Raw genomic sequence first — 21948 nt, 5'->3', positions numbered from 1 at the left:
GAAGATTTGAAAAGCCATAAAAAGAAAAGGAAAGGTAAAACATAAGTTAATTATAATGCAAAAATTAAAAAATCTCTACTGTCATCAGCATCTTGACAGTTGCATAATAAAATCAATTGAAGACATGGTCTGTAAATGGTCTTCCTTTGATTTTATTTGTGTTTTATACGTCTAAATATATTTATATTTAGCTTAACAGCCAATAGATTAAAGAAGCATTGTCAAAAGTTAATTGAATTTTAGACTGCATTGAAATAATTCTCCAATCTCATGATCATCCTAATCAGTGGTACAATTACAATTTGCAGAGGTTGGTTGGCTGTGAATGCATAGAAAATGATTTATATATAAATATGTTGTTTCAGTATTGCCTTCCTTCTTTTTTTGCTGCAACACCAACACAACACACCCTGTCACACCCACACCAGCCTACAGATTTCAAAGCACCGTCTATACTCCATATTGTTTCAAAGCACTGTCAATAAATAATTGATCGAGATCAAGAAGACATGAATAAATATGGGAGATCTTATCATAATTAACCAATAAATACAGGGATTCACCGGTTTGACTTACTATTGCAGAGTTGCTCTTAGCTAATTGCTTTTCATTATCTTGATGATATATGTTTCTTGAAAGAATATGTTTCTTAAATTTTATGCACTATTCTTCATTTAAAAAAATTTCCTTACGATTTTACGATCCGTTTTTACGATTCAAATTTATTTTGTATTTTCCATGCTATGTTAAAAATGAGTTTTTGACAACCTTGGTCCATATTCTCAGGTTGAGCGTGACAAGCTTGATAAGAAAGCACTTCCAAGCATATTTGTGGGATACAACTTAATCTCCAAAGCATACAAAGTGTATCATCTACAAACAAAAAAGATATTAGTTACAAGGGATGTACACTTCAATGAAGATGAGAAATGGGACTAGAAGAACCTTCAACAAAGCACTCCTTCTGAAGATCAAATAACTCCTCGTGGCAAAATGAACAAGAAGATGATCCTCCAGTTAGAGGCACAAGGCTGCTGTCAAACATCTATCAAAGATGCAACATTGCATTTTATGAACCTACTAGATATGAAGAGGCACTCAAAGACAGCAAATGGAAGAAGGCCATGGAGGAGGAGTTGTCAATGATTCAGAAAAACAATACCTAGACATTAGTGGACAAACCTGAAGGCAGAAAAGTTATAGGAGTGAAGTGGATATATCGAATGAAGTTAAATACAGATAACTTCATCAATAAACACAAGGTCAGGCTTGTTGTTAAAGGATATGCTCAGATTTTTTGTGTTGATTATTCTGACACATTTGCACCTATTGCTAGACTGGACGCAATCATATTGCTACTAGCAATCTCAGCACAGAAGGGTTGAAAAGTGTTTCAGTTAGATGTAAAATCAACCTTCTTAAATGAAGTTTTACAAGAAGAAATATATATGGAGTAACCTGACACGACCAAAAGATTAATATCTTCTCCCAAATGCAGGAGTGTCGAAGTAATAAATAACTCAGCAAGACCGGGGTCGAACCACAAGGAGGTTAATTGTACAAATTATAAATAACAATAATACAATAACAATAATACAATAACAACAACAATAATAATAGTAATAATAACAATAACAATAACAATAACAATAATAATAATAATAATAATAATAATAATAGTAGTAGTAGTAGTAGTAGTAGTAGTAGTAACAATAATAATAATAATAATAATAATAATAATAATAAAGAAAAAGAAGGAGAAGAAGAAGAAGATGATGAGAACTTTGAGATGTAATGTTGATGTAAGGATTAAATAATGATAATAACAGTGTCAAGGTTATAGGATTCACTAATGGTATGTCAAACAAGTATAGTATAAACTCTTATTATTCAATTGGAAACCACACACAAAGGAGGTTCCAATCAGATTATAGATTGTTAACATGATTACATTAGTCATCTTATTCAATTAATGCTAATACTTGTAAATCTCGTCAAGCATTAATGATTATAACTTATGTTAACAACAAATCAAGTTATTTTCATAGCTCAGGTGTCAGTTATACCATACAGTATGGACTATGAAAGTGCCAAGTATTTGTTGTACCAAGTGTTATACAACATAAATCAAGATAAGTCATTTAACAAGCAAAGTATTAAAGGTGAACAAGATAACAAATACAAAACATGTTAGTATCAAACATTAAAGTCCATATTGAGTTTACATTATACTTATTCCTACACCATTAGTGTAACCTTTTCACCTTGACATAATAAACTTAGCTAGACATAATGAAAGAAAGAAAAATAAATAAACAAAATAAGAACATAAATAAGATAAAAGTTAGTTAAGTAAATGAAAGGCATAAACTTGATATTAATGAAAGCAAAGCATAAACATTACAAAAAATACAAAGAGAGAAAGCAAAAGCATGATCTTGATCTGGAGACCAAGATGCCTAAATGCATGGCAAATGCCTCCTTTTATAGGCCAAAATTGGGAACTATTGATTTGATGACTAATTGATGAGTGGGTGGCCAACTCTTGACTTGGTGACAATCCTTATCTTCTCTTGTCTACCCAAAACGTCATTGATAACTTTAAAATTGGAGTCACTCGAAAACATGAAAGTTGTAGGCAATTGTCTCAGCTTTCTTGTGTAAAACATTCAGTTCATTTGGACTTCTAAAACTCCAGATATGGCCAAAATATGGAACAGTGTTCGGGCTAGAGGACAGGTTTGGGCTTCTTTGTTGTTGCTATAATTTGGACTTGAAAATAACCTTTTAAGATCTTGGACTCCATATGAAAGTTGTAGGCCTATGTCTTACCTTTTCATCCATATAAAGTAAATCTAAATCTGAGATCTATAGCTCCAGATATGACGTAATTACTAAACAGTGTTCCGGTTTGGATTGCACAGACATCTCTTTTCTAATTTTGATCATCTCTTTGCCCTTGCAATTTAAGTTCTTAAAGTTATCAATCAATCCTTTCATTTATGTAATAGGCCTGCATTTAAAATGAACATTTATCACAAATTAAAGGTATCTTATATTATTAGATATATTATTATAAAACATGCTTTAGTTAAGTAGTTATTGATACTTTAAGTGCAAAATAATGATACAAAACCATGATAAAAATACACTTTTAAGTACTAATCATAGCCTAATGAATTTGTGATTCAAGTAGCAGAGGATAAGGTCTGTTTGCATGAGTTGTACAAACCAAGAGACAATAGGAAATTATAGCTGTAATAGTCACGTTTATCTTCTATTTATGTAAATCCTGATTGTCTTGGGATCGTAATTGTTTCCTTTCCAAATACAACTAGAAAGGCTGTACATTGTGATCTATATATCCCCTGTTTCTGCAATAAGAAAAACAACTGAATTCTGCAGAAACCCAACTCAAATTAACATGGTATCAGAGCATAGATCCTTAAATTGATCTATTGCTACAACGAAAGTTGCTAGAACCAATAGCAACATACGATAATGGAGGAAATAGAAGGAATGGAAGCAGCATCGGCAGAACTAGAGCAACCAAATACGGCTGCAAATCTTGAAGACCTTATGGCAAGAATGACTTAAGCTATAAACCAGAATCAAACACAAACTCCAACAGTAATGCATGATATTACTGCAACACAGATTGGTATCAAACTCGATGGTACCAATTATGCTTTATGGTCCTAAATTGTTGAGATGTTCATCTCAAGAAAAGACAAGTTGGGATATATAAATGGTGATCTTCCACAACCAGAACTGAATGACCCTTCGTTTAGGAGGTGGAGGACAAAAAACTCAGTGGTAAAAGGATGGTTAATTGGCTCAATGAACCCATCCTTGGTCAGCAACTTCATTCGATTCCCTACAGCTAAACAGGTATGGGATTGAATTGCTGTAACTTACTTTGATGGGACTGATTCATCTCAAGTGTATGATCTAAAGAGGCGAGTAAATAGAATGAAACAATCAGGGGAACTAATTGAAAAATACTACAATGATCTCCAAGGCTTATTGAGGGAGATTGACTTTCGTCGTCCAAACCTGATGAATTGTGTTCATGATATACAAAAATACAATACTCTCTTGCAAGAGGATCGGGTGTACACCTTTCTCGATGGATTAGATGACAGGCTTGATAACATTAGGAGTGATGTGTTGCAACTGAAACCATTTCCAACTGTAGAACAGGCATATGCCCATGACCGGAGGGAAGACATAAGGCAGACCGTGATGCTGTCCAACAGAGGAAATATTCCAGATGCTGCTGCAATGATCTCTAGAGGTATGAGAACTGGTTCACAAAACAAATTTACATTGCAGGTAGCCAAGACTGGAAACTCCTCTTCACATGGGGGAAATTTAATCTTGCAAAAACTAAGGGCCATGTGGAAGGAGAAAACAATATATGCTCTCACTGTGGGAACTTGAAACACACTCGTGAGACATGTTTTAAAATACATGGCTACCCCGAATGGTGGACAGAACTCAAGGCACGAAAACAAAAAGAAGCTGCTGGTGGAACTAGAAGAGCAGCCATGGTTAACTCAGCCCTTATAAATCCAGAAGCCACTCTTTCACTCATCCCATTTGTTGAATCAAAGGAGGACATGACAGCCCCCTTGGTAATCCAGGTAACAATTCCAGTAATGACAGCAGTGCCTTACTTGTGTCTAACGCAGGCAAGAATGAAGACTGGATAGTGGATTCAGGAGCTACTGATCATATGACGTTTTGTCAAAATTATTTTGTGGAAATTAAAGAGCCAAGGTGAAATAATATATTCAATGCCAATGGGGTTATGTATCCAGTTACAGGAACTGGAACCTGGAACCGTAGATATATCATCTTCAATCTCATTGGCTAACACTCTTTTAGTACCCTCTCTTTCCAGTAAATTATTATCAGTGGGACAAGTCACTGAAGAACTCAATTGCTTAGTGCTAATGTATCCAACATTTTGTCTTTTCCAGGGTATTCTCACAAAAGAGATTATTGAGCGTGGTACTAAGAGAGAGGGGTTATACTACATGGACGACTTCAGTTTCGGCAAAGTCAATACCATGAGTCGCACATCTAGCGCACGTGAAGAATAGATTTGGTTATGGCATGCTCGGTTGGGGCACCCTTCATTTAGCTACATGAAACATTTATTTCCGCAGTTATTTTCAACTTTGAGTTACTCAAATTTTAGATGTGAAACATGCATATTGGCCAAAAGTCACCGCGTACCTTTTCCAACTAGCATGAATAAAAGTGATATTCTATTTATTCTAATTCACTCTGATGTTTGGGACCTTCCCCTATTACAACTATCTTGAGTATACGATGGTTTGTAACTTTTGTAGATGATTGTACGCGGATGACGTGGCTATACTTGTTGAAATACAAAGATGAAGTATTTGATGTATTTTGAGCATTTCATGCTATGATTCAGAACCAATATTCGGCAAAGGTCCGTATTCTTCGGGCGGACAATAGGAGAGAGTATATGAATCGTGATTTTCATGAATATTTCCAAAGAATTGGTCTCCTCCATGAGACATCGTGTAGTTAGACACCACAACAAAATAGAGTAACAGAAAGGAAGAATCGACACATCTTAGAAACTGCATGAGCCTTGTTGATTGGATCAAATACACCCGGCCGTCATTGGGATGACGTTGTTGCTTCGGCTGTGTATCTAATGAACCGTATGCCCTCTAAGGTTTTGGATTTCAACACCCCATTACAGTTTTTGTCAAAACATGTCACTCTACCATCTTTACTACTCATTAAGCCACGTATATTTGGATGTGTTGCCTTTGTTCATTTGCATAAAAATCAAAGGACCATGTTGGAACCGTGTGTCGTTCGGTGCATATTTTTTGGGTATGGTACCAACAAGAAAGGGTATCGCTGCTATGACCCGAATAAAAATCGGGTGTATATAACAATGGATGTCCCATTTGTAGAATCAGAAAAGTTTTATTCATCACATATATCAGCTTCTTCTCTTCAGAGGGAGACTTGGGATGAAGAGCAGAAGTGGTGGACGGGACAAATTGAAGAAACAGTACTGACAATAGCCCCTACCGTGGTGACAGTGGCGCAATCACAGGAGGAGACAGAAGCAGCTGTTACACAAATGGATGAAAATATGGTGACAGTGGATGCTGCTAGACATATAGAGGAAGAAGCAGTAACGGGAACACCATCACCAGTGGCAGATAATGGCCTGCATGAAGACATCATGGTTATTAACTCTGACGATGAATCTCCTAGTAGAAGAACCCCTCTTTTGGAAGTACCCGATAGTGACAATCCTTCTCCTGAGAATATTCCTGAGGTAAGACCTTCTGCATCACCTTCCAGCAATGTTTTGGATATTGCAACTGGTTATCACTTACCTTTCAGGAGTAACCGTGGCAAAGCTCCAACTCGCTACTCTCCTGAAGAAGCAGGGAAGAAATCCAAGTACCCAATTTCTAATCATATGACAACAAACGGCTGGTCTGATCCTCTTATAAAATTTGTGCAAAAGCTGTCTTCAGATCATATTCCTTGCGGAGTCCATGAAGCCTTAGCAGATCACAAATAGTCAGTAGCAATACAGGAGGAAATGGAAGCTTTGAATCGGAATAGAACTTGGGATCTTGTCCCACCGCCGGTTGGAAAAAAAAACAGTGGGGTGTAAGTGGGTATTCTCAATTAAACACAAAGCAGATGGATCCATTGAAAGATACAAGGCAACGTTAGTGGCTAAGGGATATACTCAGACATACAGCATAGACTATCAGGAGACATTTTCTTTGGTAGCGAAGCTAAATACCGTGAGGGTGTTGTTATTTGTGGCTGCAAATCTAGATTGGCTCCTAAACCAATTTGACGTGAAGAACGCCTTTCTTCACAGAGATCTTAAAGAAGAAGTATATATGGATATCCCACCAGGCTATATGTCATCCTTCACAGGAATTGTCTGGAGGTTACAAAAGGCATTGATGGACTGAAACAATCATCGCGTGCATGGTTTGGTCGCTTTAGCATAGCTATGAGAAAGTATGGTTTTCAACAAAGCAACTCAGATCATACTCTCTTTCTAAAATGACGACAAGGAAAAATAAATGTCTTGATAATCTATGTCGATGACATGATAATCACAGGAGATGATTCAAAAGAAATTTATAGACTGGAGAAACATTTGGCCATGGAATTTGAAATGAAGAACTTGGGTGGACTCAAATATTTTCTTGGAATAGAAGTGGCTAGATCAAAGCAAGGCATCTTTCTATCACAATGAAAGTATGTACTTGATCTACTAGCCAAAGTTGGAATGCTCGACTGCAAGCCAGCGAATACTCCAACAATTCAGAATTAGAAACTTGGGGAGTATCTTGATCAAACCCCAACCAACAAAGAGAGGTATCAACAACTGGTGGGTAAGCTAATTTATTTATTTCATACTCGTTTAGATATTTCATACGCGGTGAGCGTGGTCAGTCAATTTATGCATTGCCCTAGTAAAGATAACATGGATGTGGTTGTTCGAATTCTTCGATACTTGAAATCAGCTCCGGGAAAGGGGATTATGTTCTCTAAGAATGATCACCTATATGTTGAAGACTATACAGATGCAGACTAGACAGGAAACTTGGTCGACAGAAAATCCACATCAAGATACTTCACATTCATCGGAGGCAACTTGGTTACGTGGAGGAGTAAGAAACAAAAGGTGGTATCTCTATCAAGTGCGGAAGCCGAGTTTAGAGGTATGGCAAAGGGGCTTTGTGAGCTTTTGTGGCTCAGACGCCTACTCTCAAAAATTGGCTTTGCACCCAATTCAGAAATGAATTTATATTGCGATAATAAAGCAGCGATAGAAATATCTCAGAACCCAATCCAACATGACAGAACAAAGCATTTTGAAATAGACCGGTATTTTATTAAACAGAATCTTGAAGAAAAGGTAATTCGCTTTCTGTTCGTTAGATCAGAGGATCAACTTGCGAACATGCTTACAAAAGTCGTCTCAAACAAAAACTTTCACAGCTCACTTGACATTTGTACAAAGACATTTGTACACCAACTTGAGGAGGAGTGTTGGCATGAGCTGTACAAACCGAGAGACAATAGGAAATTATAGCTGTAATAGTCACGTTTATCTTCTATTTATGTAAATCCTGATTGTCATGGGATCGTAATTGTTTCCTTTCCAAATACAACTAGGAAGGCTGTACATTGTGATGTATATATCCCTTGTTTTTGCAATAAGAAAAAACAACTGAATTCTACAGAAACCCAACTCAAATTAACAAGGTCTACCTTTTGTAGAAGGCTTTCTATGGGCTTGGGCTGAAGCAAGCTCCTAGAGCTTGGTACAGCTGGATTTATGACCATTTGCTAAATTTAGGCTTTGTAAAAAGTTTATCCAAGGACACTTTGTATGTCAAACTAAAGGACAATGATGTTCTTATATTATCTCTTTATATTGATGACCTTTTGGTGATAGGAAGTAATGAATTACTGGTCGAAGGATTCAAACAAGAAATGATGAATGTGTTTGAAATGACCGATCTTGGTCTTATGACTTGTTTTCTTGGAATGGAGGTCAAGCTACGCCAGAATGAAGTCTTCATATGCCAAAAGAAATATGCAAAGAAAATATTGAAGAAATTTCAGATGAAAAAGTGCAAAGCAACCAGCACACCAATGAACCAAAAGGAAAAGCTAAGCAAGAATGATGGGACAGATAAAGTTTATGAAGGATATTTTAGAAGCATGATTGGATGCTTAATATATCTTACAACAACAAGGCCTGATATTCTATTTGTTATAAGTCTCTTATCTCATTTTATGCATGGTGCTAGTGAATTACATTTAAGAGCAGCAAAGAGAATATTAAGGTATGCTAAAGGGACTGTCAGCTATGGGGTCAAATTTGATAAGTGTTAAGGCTTCAAGTTATATGGATTTTCAGATAGTGACTAGGCTGGTTCCCTTAATACTATGAGAAGCACTTCAAAATATTGTTTTAATCTTGGTTCTGGAGTTTCTCTTGGTGTTCAAAGAAGCAGGAGATTGTAGCACAATCCATGGCTGAAGCAGAATTTATTGCAACCACAGCAACAGTAAACCAGGATCTATGGCTTGAAAAAATCTTAAGTGATTTGTAAATGGAGAAAAGAGAACCAACAGAGATTTAAGTAGACAATCAAACTACTATTGCAATCTCTCATAATCCAGTATTTCATGGGAAGACTAAACACTTCAACATCAAGCTTTATTTTTCATGGGAGGTGTAGAAAAATGGTGATATTAAGTTAATTTATTACAAGTCTAAAGATCAACTTGTTGACTTATTTACCAAACTACTTCCAGTAAATAGGTTTGAGTATCTAAGAAAAATGTTAGGAGTTTGCACTTCTTAAAGCAAGAAGTGTTGAAGTTTGCTTCAAGATGCTACGGTCAAAGATCCTGTTTTTGGTTTACATTTTCCTGCAATAATAATAGCTTGTCCTAGTCATTAGAAATTTGTTAATATGTTAGTTTGTTAACATATCATGGTTTTATTTTAGCTTTTTCAGTTGTAATTTGCTCCTATAAATATGTATGAGATTGCTATCAACAATTAAGCAATTCTATTTTAATTCATTCTTAATAAAAAAGTGCAGTATCAATATTCTGCAATAATAATAGCTTGTCCTATTCTCTTGTTTTTCAAACACACCTCAAACTCTAGCAACTACAAGAAACATTTTCGTCAAATTTCTTGCTAATAAAATAGTAAAAATAGCCACTGTTCAAATTAAAATTTGGAAATCTTATTTATTGTTTCACTATTTTTAATTCAAACTCTTTCACTCCCCGACAAGTGATTGTTAGAGAGGTTCAAGTAATCCAGAAAATTTAGATCAGCCATCGTGATAGGAATTACTCCTGATAATTAGCTTCCTGACAAATCAAGTGATTCTAACTGTTTCAACTGCCCAATCTTTTGAGGGATAGCACCAGTCAAATTATTTCCCGATAAGTTCAGTCCAAGCAACTGTAAGACTCCTGTTATTTCTTCTGGAATTTCACCTATTAATTTATTTCTTGCAAGATTAATGATCCTCAAAAGTCCTAGTGTGCTTTCGTAGTCATCCTCTCTTCCTTTCCATTCAACCCTGATCTTGTTATGATATGTACCAGAGCGGTGTGATACACTGATAATAGCATTATTCCCATTGAGAAATCGTGACTCTGTTTTTTGAACCATGGAAGTGAGGTTATTGAGGCACTATGGAATGATTCCTGAGATGTTGTTTAGAGATAGTTCCAAGATCAGAATATTTGATAGGAGACAGATTTTGCGGTATGCTTCCATTGAAGCCGTTAGACTGTAGAGAAAGGACTTTCAGGGATGGCATGCTTTCTCCTATCCATTCTGGTATTTCTCCTTGCAACTTATTTGTACTCAGGACTAAAAATACAAAATAATTACAATTCCTTAAAGACAATGGTAGTTCTCCAACAAAGTTGTTATTGTGCAAACTCAATGTTTCAAGATTGAACATTGATCCAATGGAGCTGGGAATTTTACGTGAAAAGTTGTTGCTGGCCAAATTCAGAATACCTAGACTTGTGAAATTCATTAAACAATCAGGAATCCATCCCGTCAACAGGTTATTTGGGAGGTCAAGGACACTGAAGATATCACTTCCAATATTACATAGAAAAGAAGCTGGACCTGAAAACTTATTGCTAGAGAGATACAAGGTTGATGCGGTATTTGATGAAAAAAGTGGTAATGGACCCTCAAACTGGTTGGAACTCAAATCTATGTGTCGGAGATTGGAATATTTTGATGAGAAATCTGGCAAAATTCCACTAATCTTGTTGTGAGAAAGGTCTAAGTATTCCAAGTTGGAATTGGACAAGTTCCAAAACCAATTAGGGATTGTATCTGAAATTCTCATGTTCGAGATATGCAGCTTCACGAAATTATTTTGATTTCGCAGCCATTGAGGGAGGACCCAAATTACAAGATGAAAGAAATATACCTAACAATTGGAAAGAAGGGGCCCAGTTAGACTCAAATTTCAATGCTAGGGAGTTATCAGTTAAATCCAATACCGTTAATTTGGAGAGATTTGAAAAGTGAGCTTTAGACATCACACCTTGCAGGGAATTCCATCCAACATGCAATTCCTCGAGCTGAGAAAGGCTTCCAATACTTTCAGAAACATTCACATCTAAGCGATTGTTAGCAATCACCAACTCTCTCAATGATGAAAGCATCGTAACATCCGTAAGCGATCCAGTGAGTTGGTTGTCATTCAAGTACAAGAAAACAAGTTCCGAACGTTGACTAAATCGTTTCGGTAAAGATCCATTCAGTTGATTCCGAGAGAGATCCAGCTCTGTCATGGAAGTGAATCTTGTGATGTCAGGCACTGAACCATGAAGCTGATTTTCGTCTAGTTTTAGAATCTCCAGTGATTTCTCCACGCATCCATGCGAGTCTTGAAACAACTAGACAGCTCTCCAGTGAGATTGTTTTTTCTTATATACAGTGCATTTAAACTGCACATACGCCCAAATGAACTCAAATCGCCTTGTAATTGGTTAGAGGATAGATCAAGAGCTCTAAGAGAAGTCATGTTTGTGAAAGCATCTGAAATTGAACCTTGTAATTGGTTAGAGGATAGATCAAGAGTCCCAAGAGAAATCATGTTTGCGAAAGCTTCTGGAATTGAGAGCCTTGTAATTGGTTATTTGAGAGGTGAAGATCAACAAGGCTGTTACTAAAGTTGGCCAACCAATAAATTATTGAAGATGTAAGCTGGTTATCAGAGAAATCAACGACAGCAAGAGATTCAGAGGAGTTTACAAGAGAAGGAGATGTAGGACCGATAATTGAAAGACTACAAGAACTTAACCTCAATTCATGTAAGCGAGGGAGATTGTAAAGCACCTGCAGCCAGTCAATAGTCTGACTAAGGTTATTGCCACTCAGGTCAAGATATTCAAGAGAAGACAAGAAAGTCGATTAAGGTTTACAGAACTGGTAGCCCACCTAAGATTAAGATCCACAAGGCTGTTACTGAAGTTGGACAACCAATTGAATGTTGAAGAAGCAAGATAGTTTTGAGAGACATCAATGACAGCTAGGGAATTAGAAGAATATGTAAAAGAAAGAGAGAGAGGACCGCTATTTGAAAAAAATCACATTCACTTCGTTTATTTATTAAAAAGGAGTTTTAAAAAAAAATTCAGAAAAATAAATTATTTTATGATATTTGATAATGTAATGAAAAATAAGATGAAAAATATTTTCTAGTATTTGATTATATCATAGAAAATGAACTGGAAATAACTTATTAATATTTTATTTTTCTCAAATTTATTAAAATAATGAAAAACAAATCTTACAAATTAAAAAGTTGAATGATAATGAAATTAAAAAAATATAATTTATTAAATTAACTTAAATAAAATAAATAATAATCAAAATAATAGAGATCAAATCTAAAAAATAAAAAAAAATGAAATATGAAGAAATTAAAATAAGAATAATTAACATTTCATAAATTATTTCAAATAAAATAAGTAACAATCAAAAGAATGAAGATCAAATTTGATAGATTAAAACTTTTAATGAAAAAACAATACGGGAAAAGCAAATAACAATTATAAAAATGAGGAGCAAAGTTAATATAAAAATTAAATTTAAGAGATGAAATTAAAAAATAAATATTCAAAACAAAATATATATATATATATATATATATATATATAACAATCAAAAGTTTGAGGACCAAAATTAATATAATCAGCAAATAATATGATATTTTTAAATTTTTTATAAATTCTAAAAAATGTTTTCCGTCCAAATTTTCCAGGAAAATACTTTACTAGAAACCAAGCCAAATTTTTCTTTGACTGGAAAGTATTTTTCGTTGATCAACTTTTCTAATGATAAACAAATACAGGAAAGTTTGGAAAGTGATTTTCCAGAAACCACTTTTCGGGAATCAAACATGACCTTAGGCAAAAACCATTTACTGTTTCCAAAGTAAATATTTGTTTTCAACTTTTTTAATGACAAACAAATAGGATTTATTTGTTTTTGTGTTTTAAAAGTAGTTTTTAAAAAAATATTTTAAATTAAATTTATTTATTTATAGATTATTTTGATATGGTAATATCAAAAATAATTTTAAAAATAAAAAAAAAAACATGTTATTTTAAAACTTTACTAAACAAAAGAATTAAAAAAAATCTACTATATCAAACATCCTCTAATTATGTGTGCCCCGTACTTTTGGGCAAAGACTTTTCAAGTCAACAGTGTTTTTAACAAGATGCCACGTGGAAAAAATAATTTCAATAGTTTAAATGTCTTATTTATCTTATTATGTGGTTTACATTTTCCAATTTATTTTTTCGTCTTAAAAGTGTTTAAAAATATTTTTTTTGTTTGTTTTAAATTAATATTTTTTATATTTTTATATCCTTTTGATGTGCTTATGTTAAAAATAATTTTAAAAAATAAAAAAAATTATTTTTATGTATTTTCGAGCAAAAAACACTTTGAAAAACAACTATTACTATAAAGAAAGGTATTTTGTATTGTAGTTGTGGGTATGGTTTACTCGCAGCTACAATTAGTAATATTTGGTAAGATAAAAAAATCAATTTTTTCTTTGTTGAACCCACTTGCAATGCATAGGTTTACAACTTCTTGTAAGGAATAAAACGTATGAACACTGGAGCATGCTCCACTGTTCATGGGCTTTATTCCTTGAACAGTGGAGCATGACTCCACTGTTCTGGTCGGATCAGTTCGGTTCAAAGCTATGAACCTGGTATGACCCAACAAAATAAAAAAATATATTTTTAATTGTGTTTTATTAAAAAAACTAGTATTAAATATTATTTAATGACACTACATAAATTAGACGAAGATCACTTGATAACGTAGTATTTGCAAAATTTGATTGCAATCCCAATTTTATTTCTGATTATATTTTACTTGATGTTGTTGCACTCTTAAAAAATTTGTAAAAAATATAGTTATTGTTGGATTTATTTCATACCTGATAAAATTATAGATAGTTTAATGGAATAAAAAAATATTTTATATAAAGTATTATTTATTTCATGATGTAATGGTAATAGTTAAATCTATAATATTTAAATTAAAAACCATCAATATTAATATATATTTTTTAAAATTATTTTATAACCTCAATTTTAAAAGCATTCGTAACCAAACACATTAAACTACTTTTTGGTCAACTTCAATTTTAACCACAGTTTTAACCAAACATATATTTTTTTTAAACTAATCTTCAACTAAAAGTACTTTTTATAAAATAATTTTTTTCAAACCACAATAACAACAGCAAATACAATACCAAACACTAGGCAAAAACCATTTACTGTTTCCCTAAAAGAATTTTATTTGGATATATTTGTTTTTGTATTTCAAAAATATTTTTTTATTTCAAATTATTTTGATGTGTTAATATCAAAAATAATTTGTTAAAAATAAAAAATATATATTATTTTAATATTTTTTTTAAAAAAAATCTCTACTAAATTACTAAACATCTCGAATTATATGGCCCCATACTTTAGGGCAAAAACTTTTCAAGTCATCGAATGTTTTCAAGAAGATGCATCAGCTTCCTAGTCATTTCCATTGACATCTAAGAAGATCAGCATTCCTCAATGGAAATTATTTATAGTTCTTTAGTTTGTGGGTTAGTTTTTCTTGCTTCATGTAGTCTAGCTGGGCAGATGCTGCTTGATTAGTTTCTAGTTCTTTTGTTAAGGTTTGTTTTCGGTCTATGTGGGAGTTTGTTGCCCTAGCTTTTTTTGTGTCTAAGAAAGCATGTTTTTTTTTTTTCCTGTTCGTATCTATATATTTTTTGATATGTTTATTTTTTATTTTTTTTTATTTGATTTATAATTTTTTTACATTTGATAAAAAAAAAATATCAAAGGGGGTATCGAAATAATAATTGAGAGCAATGAGAATTTGGTGGGAAATTTAACTTTGAATCCATTCACTTCACAACTTCCCTAAATATAATATCAAAAACACTATAAGAAAATTTAAAATTAAGTCATTAATTGTATAAGTCAAAAGGATATAATTTCTCTTATTTTTTATTATTTTATAATACTTAAAGTGTAACTAATAATACTTCCATAAACACAAAGGAAAGAGAGAAAATTAAAAAAAAAATTCAAACTTATTTTTTTATTTATCACTCTTTTGTCGTATCTCTCATGTATTATAAGTAGTGGTTTAATTTAAACATCATAGCAGAAAAATAAAATAAGTAAATAAAAAATATTTATTGACCAAAGCAGAGAAAGGATTAAAAACTTGAGGGAGCTAGAATGAACAGATAGTCTTGGATATTGATTTGAGTGTTGATGAAAAGTAGAAGATGCTACGTGTTCTGCAAATCTCCTTTAGCTTATTAGTAATTATAGAAAAAAATTATTTTTTTATTTTTGTTTAATTTTTTTCAAAAAATTATTTATAATATTTTTATTTTTTTCTATTTAATTAGTTTATAAATTATAAATAATTTCGTCCAACCCTCGGACATAGCACGACAAAATATACACGTCTACTAACCTTGTAGGCAAAAACCATTTACTGTTTCTCTAATTTTCTTTGGACATTTACTGAGAGTGCGCGCCCTTTACATTTGGGTAATGACTTTTCAAGTCATAAGTGCGTTTAAGAAGATGTAACGTGTAAAAAATAATTTTAATGGTTTAGATGTTTTTTTTATCTTATTATGTGGTTTATAGCCTTAGCCTCATAGGCAAAAACCAATTACTGTTTTCTAAAAAATAATTATTTGAATGTATTTGTTTTTAATTAATTTAATATATGTATTTATTTTGAATATTGTCTGATTTATTAAAAAATATTTTTAATAAAAAGTTCAGTAAACACAATTATATAAATATATTATCTTGTAAGATTAAAAGTTTTGGTTTATACCTTACTTTTGATTTTTCAGATTTTATTTTTAAATGTGATTAATAAATTTTTTCTTATTTATTAATTTATATATTTCTCTATTTATTTAATTATATGTTTGTATGAGTTTTTTATTTACATTTAAATACTTTTTTATATAAAAATACATTAAAAAGCCTACATGTATAATTTTTATTTTTTTTTGGAAGAAAAATTTTAATGGCTAGTGTGGTCTGTAGCCTGAACCTCACAGAAAATCCACGGATACAATGTATACGCAAAAACCATTTACTGTTTCTCCAAATTTCTTTCGACATTTTCTTGTGCGTGCCCCATACTTCTGGGAAAAGACTTTCAAGTCTTCCTGAGTGGAAATTATTAAGAGCTTCAAGTCGTCAATGGCCCTCACGTTTTCGCATTCCTTTCATGATAGACATTCTCTCCTGCATCAACTTATGTTCTGGGTGGAGACATTATAGCCATCTCTGTCATTTTTATTTCATTTTCTATGGAAACTGAATCTATTACTTGGTTTTTTCTTGTCGCTCTTTGTTACTTTCTTTTTAATTGCATTTATTGTTTCCATCTGCGAAGCACTTCAAATTGCTAGCCTAGCCGTATAGTTTAAGCAGATATATAAAGATTTCAGCACATATAGTAAGGAGGAAAACGTTGAAGTTTCTTGCTTCATATGAACGGGTTCGGACTCGGGATTGTTGGGGTTCAAACAGAAACTAGTTATCAGGTTTCGAACACAGCAGAATCCATGTAACTAAATCTGGCTTACCACATGAATCGTTGCATTAGGAATGGAGCTTTCTTAGAGACGAAAAGGAATTAAAAAAAAAAAAAAAAGGAAAAAAGGAGAAAAAAACCAAGTGATTTTACAAGATAAACTAGTTACTTTCCACAATCAATCTTACATTGATCCAAATAACTGTCAATGGTTGCACAAGTGATAGCCATATCTATGTCAAGAAGACCTCACTTGTTATTTTCAGGGATATAGATGTTTCCGGATCTCTTCAAAACACTATCAAGTTTCAAGACAGAGAGTATGTACAACTTCATGTTGGTAGCAAGAAAAAATGAATTAAGATTGAAAACTAGTTGATATAAATAACTCAAAACACATTATGCTCGCCTTTTACTCAAACGCCATGAATTAGGTTCGTGGTATCTATCGTAGAGAGGTTCAATGCGTTCTTGACGCTTTCGCTTGCTCATTTTTGTAGGATCTGATACTTTAAAGAACCTGGGAGCTAGTTCCACAAGCCATTTGGGATCTATTACCGTGACCTCACGCATATACTCTTTTGTAGTCATTACCAGCTCATGGTAGATGACCCAGTCTGGTTGTCTCTGGAAAAGAGCACTGCTGGGGTGGATATAAACTGGCTGGTTCTCAACCAAAGTCCTATAACCCTCCTGTGGGTCCTTTCTAGCTGCGTGGAAAAAGAATCCAGCTGTAATCGCTTTCCTTATCTTGGTAAAATTCTTCCCAGCACTAACAACATCTAGTTTATACCTGAAATCCAGCAAAAGTGTTAAGAGTTAGAATCGTGCAGACAAACACGTTTGCATTGTAGGTGAGGGTTTTCTATAAGTGAGGGTGAGGGTTTTCTAGATCTACTATTAGCATTTCCTTACTTTAAATATAAAACTGCTGGAAGAATAATTGTATCATAAGGGGGTCAGGTAGGAAATAACCAGAGCCAATAACTGTTGCAGTTAAATGCATGGTAGGATCAAGAAACAAAAATTTTCATAAGAACACCCATCGAGTGAAAAGTTAGCAAATAAAATGAAAGAGAGCATTGGGGTGCAAAGTTATTTACCAAAAACAACCGACAGCACAGGTTAGAGGGATGACAAATTCACCATATCTCAACAGGTTAGGAGAGTAATTAACAGCATTGCTTATAAAACACAAGAATTTTACAGCTAAATGAGCCTTGACTTGGCTTGGGCAAATGGCAGTTAGTTAATAGTGTGTTCCTCCTGCCAGCCCCATGAACAAGTGTAGGCATACTAATTGAATTGATGACAATCACAAAAAATAATAATAATAATAATAATAATAATACAAAGCATACAATCCTAGCCTGACCATTTTTTTTTTAAAAAAAAGAGGCAGAACAAGTCATGTATATCAGGACAAACACAACAGCAGATATGCAATGAACAGGCTTTTCATGCTAAAATGCTCAGTGACATGCATGCTAGTAGCATCTCATAATTCACGATAATAAGGATATTAATAGCACTCTACAATGCTCAACGACAAGCATATTAGCCAAGGCCAAATATCATTGTTCTTAATCATGCACAAGTCTCAGAAAACTAATGATAAGCATCAATAAAGAAAACATTGAGCAAGGATGATAAAATATCATGAAAAAGACATTAGCTGAAACAAAGGAAGTTGCAGATCTTACTTATCCATGATGCTTAGAAGCTGTTTTCTGACATCCTGTGCTCTCCTCAACGATCGAGATTGGACAAAGTTCTCAAAACACCAAGGTCCTGAAAAGTTCTTGGCTTTCCAAGCCTCGTATACAGCAAGCAAAGTCAGATGGTCTCCCTCAGGCTGGAAAAACTTGGCCCTCTTCTGATCAGCCTGAGCTTGTTTTTCTCTAGGTCTGTAAAAGATGTTACCAGTTTGGATCATGGCAATGATAGTCAAAATCTCATCACTGCACCCGAGGTCTACACTAGCCAGCAACATTTTAGACAATGGTGGATCCAGAGGAAATTCTGCCATTTTCCTCCCTAGTTTGGTCAGAAGTCCTTCCTCATCCAGAGCTCCAAGACTGTATAGCTGTTCCATGGCAGAAATAAGGGCCTGCGGTGAAGGTGGATCCATAAAATCAAAAGACAATAGGTCATTAATTCCCATAGCCTTCATTGTAAGCGTAGTGAATCCAAGATTAATTCTTTGGATTTCTGGAATTGAGGTGGGAGACATCTCATTGCGGTATGCGCTTTCTGTGTAGAGACGATAACATTTTCCAGGCCCAGTACGCCCAGCACGGCCAGCTCGTTGCTTGGCAGATGCTTGTGAAATAGGTGTTATAACTAGAGAATCAAGCCCTTGCTTTGGATTATACACGTTCTGCTTGGCAAACCCAGGATCAATAACATAAAAAATTCCATCAATCGTCAAAGAGGCTTCAGCAATATTAGTTGCCACAACCACCTTCCTCTTCCCAGGTGGGGCAGGATCAAAGATTCTTGACTGCATTTCACTAGGAAGAGCACTATAAACAGGCAATATGATCAATTCAGGAACATTTTTTCCTAATCCTTTCATCCTCTCATAAAGAGACTGACATGCAAAATCAATCTCCTCCTGCCCTGTCAAGAATAGAAGTATGTCACCTTCAGGTTCTGTCAAGTGGATTTGCAAGACAGTAATCAGAGATGCATCTAAGTAGTCACTTTCTGGCTGTTTGGTGTACAATATCTCCACAGGAAATGTTCTCCCAGGAATCGTGAATATGTTACAGTTGAAGAAATACCCTGAAAATTTCTCCGCATCCAGTGTGGCTGATGTGACAATCAAGCGAAGATCAGGTCTTCTCTTCACAAGTTTCTTGAGCAACCCGAAAAGGACATCAGTGTGAATGGTCCTCTCATGAGCTTCATCTAGCATTATCACCGAGTACTGAGACAGGTTCTCATCAATCAGAATCTCCCTAAGCAGCATACCATCTGTCATATACTTGATCACAGTATCTGGTCCAGTGCAATCCTCAAAACGAATAGCATAGCCAACTTCTTCACCTAAACGACAGCCAAACTCTTCAGCCACCCTCTTGGCTACAGACATAGCAGCCACCCTACGAGGCTGAGTACATCCAATCTTACCCCTAGTGGTATAACCTGACTCAGCGAGATACTGTGTCACCTGAGTAGTCTTACCTGAACCTGTCTCACCAATAACCACCAGAACCTGATTGTCATGGACAGCCTGAATTAACTCTTTTTTCAATTTGTAAATTGGCAAGCTCTGCCTCTGTTCCTGGATAGACAACTTGGATCGCTGCCCAAATGTCAGTGCTTTCCCAAATGCATCCTTCTTCCATTCAGGCATGTCATAAGCAGATAAGCCAACACCACGCAGCTCCTGAGCAAGATGCCTCTCGCCAGTCTCGGGCATCGGGTCTTCCCAAGGACGATTAAGATCCTTTGGTATTGAATCAAGCATAGTCCTCTGCTGCTGCTCCCTTACTTCTCTCCTCTCCTTTATAAGTGCAGACTGAAGAGCAGCTGCACGACTCAATGAACCTTCAGGATTCTTAAAAATCTTAACTGGTGACATATCAACAGAATACCTAGTCTGTCCTTGCAAAAATGCAGGCTCATCCTCATTCATCTCAATCTCAAGCTCTTCCTCAACTCCCTCTTCTTGATAAAGCAACCCATCTATTTCCTCATCATACATGGGGTACTCTTGCACACTCAAAACCCCCGAAGCAATCAACTGTTTTGCTTCCCACTTCTCTGGCGAGCTCATTCTCTTTAAAGGTCTCCGTGATGGACCAGTATCCTCCTCCTCCACAATCCTAATCCCTGACAACCCTGTCCTTGTCACCGGCCCCTCCTTAGACAAACCCAAAGCATTGCTCCTAAAACCATCCTCCTCATCATCCCTCTTCTTCAATGGAAGCAAATCTTTCCCACTATTCTGATCAACATCCCTCATCGAAAGACTCAACTTGTTCCCCGAGACTGAAATCACCTTAACATAAACTTCCTGGTCCCTCTTAACCACGTCCTTTGCATTCCCAACTCTCCTAGTTGCAATCTGTGAAACATGAACCAAACCCTCCTTCCCCCTAAAATCACTCAACTGGACAAAACAACCTGTATCCATCACCCTCGACACCCTCCCCTTATAAACCCCATACAATTCTGGCTCATTACTATTACCACCACCATACCCATGTCTCCCATTCCTTCTCTCCCTCTCACCTTCACCATCCTCTATATCATGCCCATCTCTCCTTCTTCCTCTATCTCTCCTCCTATCATCTCTATCATACATATCTCTTTCTCTCTCTCTATCCCTATCTCTCTCTCTCCTATCTCTCTCTCTACGTCTACCATCGTTATCTCTTTCTCTATGCCTGTCTTCATTCTCTCTCCTACTTTTCTCTTCAGCTTCAATTTCCAATTCCCTATCAATTTCTTTCACTCTGTCTCTACTATCTTTAATCGAGAGAGCTTTAAATTTAGAATCTTTACCTGACCCGTCATTCTCCTTATCTTTCTTCCCCTCCTTCTCCGCTTTCGGCGGCAAAATCGCGTGAATAATCGTCAGCAATGTCCGAACAAAGTAATCAGGCATTTCAGCTCCATTTTCCTTCAGCTTCGCATCGAAATCATCTACTGTTTCGCAGCTCCGACCTAACTCGGTGATGAACTCAGCTAAGATCTTATCTCCAAACCCCAAGTGAGTTTCGAGTTCGCTGCAGACCTTGGAGACGAGGGAGAGGTACTCGAGCTTCTTCAATCCGGCGTCGATTTCTGCTGCGGTTGCCATTAGAAAGAGTTGAAATGTGGGGATCGTAGAGAGGAGTTTTTTTATTTTAGGGTTTTCGATTTTTTAGGGTTTTTTTTTTTTTTTAATTTTCGTCATCTGATGAGAATTTGATTCTTTATTTTATTTATTTTTAAACACATGATGTTTGTTCGAGGGCTGAAGGCAGTGCTGTGGTAGGGATAAACAAAAGGCAAAGTAAAGACCCAAATAAGCCTGGATAATGATAGCCCAAACCATATTACAAATGCAGGCCCATAAATTGTAATCTAGCCTAGAGCTTTGGCCCAAAGGAGAGGATTGATTATTTTTTATCTATTTATTTAGCACATATTTGCTTATTTTTTCACAAATATCAGATAATTTCTATGTTTAGTGATTATGGAATTTCTTTTTTAAAATATTTTTTAATTTCTTG

The 21948-nt window shown here is 34.8% G+C and overlaps 2 protein-coding genes across 2 annotated transcripts in view; both read right to left on the bottom strand.

Moving 5' to 3' along the window:
* LOC105111718 (receptor-like protein 12) overlaps positions 1 to 12037 on the bottom strand; it is a gene marked incomplete at its 3' end in the record, with an annotated part of 28811 nt that extends 16774 nt beyond the window's left edge. Inside the window, exon 1 of the mRNA XM_011007164.1 lies at positions 11389 to 12037. Coding sequence (XP_011005466.1) covers positions 11389 to 11400 — 12 coding nt within the window. The remainder of the gene's footprint in view (positions 1 to 11388) is intronic.
* Positions 12038 to 16956: 4919 nt separating this feature from the next.
* Positions 16957 to 21648, bottom strand: LOC105111703 (probable pre-mRNA-splicing factor ATP-dependent RNA helicase). Its single transcript, XM_011007144.1, has 2 exons — positions 18424 to 21648; positions 16957 to 17513 (listed from the first exon to the last, which is right to left on the bottom strand). The coding sequence occupies exons 1-2, from the start codon at positions 21531 to 21533 to the stop codon at positions 17120 to 17122; spliced, it is 3504 nt and encodes a 1167-aa protein (XP_011005446.1). The 5' UTR covers positions 21534 to 21648; the 3' UTR covers positions 16957 to 17119.
* Positions 21649 to 21948: the final 300 nt, after the last annotated feature.

This window comes from Populus euphratica, unplaced genomic scaffold (genome assembly GCF_000495115.2).
Source record: "Populus euphratica unplaced genomic scaffold, PopEup_1.0 scaffold306.1, whole genome shotgun sequence".
NCBI classification, from domain to species: domain Eukaryota; kingdom Viridiplantae; phylum Streptophyta; class Magnoliopsida; order Malpighiales; family Salicaceae; genus Populus; species Populus euphratica.
Note: the sequence above shows the minus strand (reverse complement) of the source record. Positions and strands in the feature narration are given on the sequence as shown.

What these genes read in the sequence shown, in the direction of transcription:
- LOC105111703 (XM_011007144.1), bottom strand. Translation starts at nt 21,533, where the DNA reads ATGGCAACCGCAGCAGAAATCGACGCCGGATTGAAGAAGCTCGAGTAC. An exon ending in CTTCTAAGCATCATGGATAA is followed by an intron (nt 17,514 to 18,423) that starts GTAAGATCTGCA and finishes GCTGGATTTCAG; the next exon opens with GTATAAACTAGATGTTGTTA.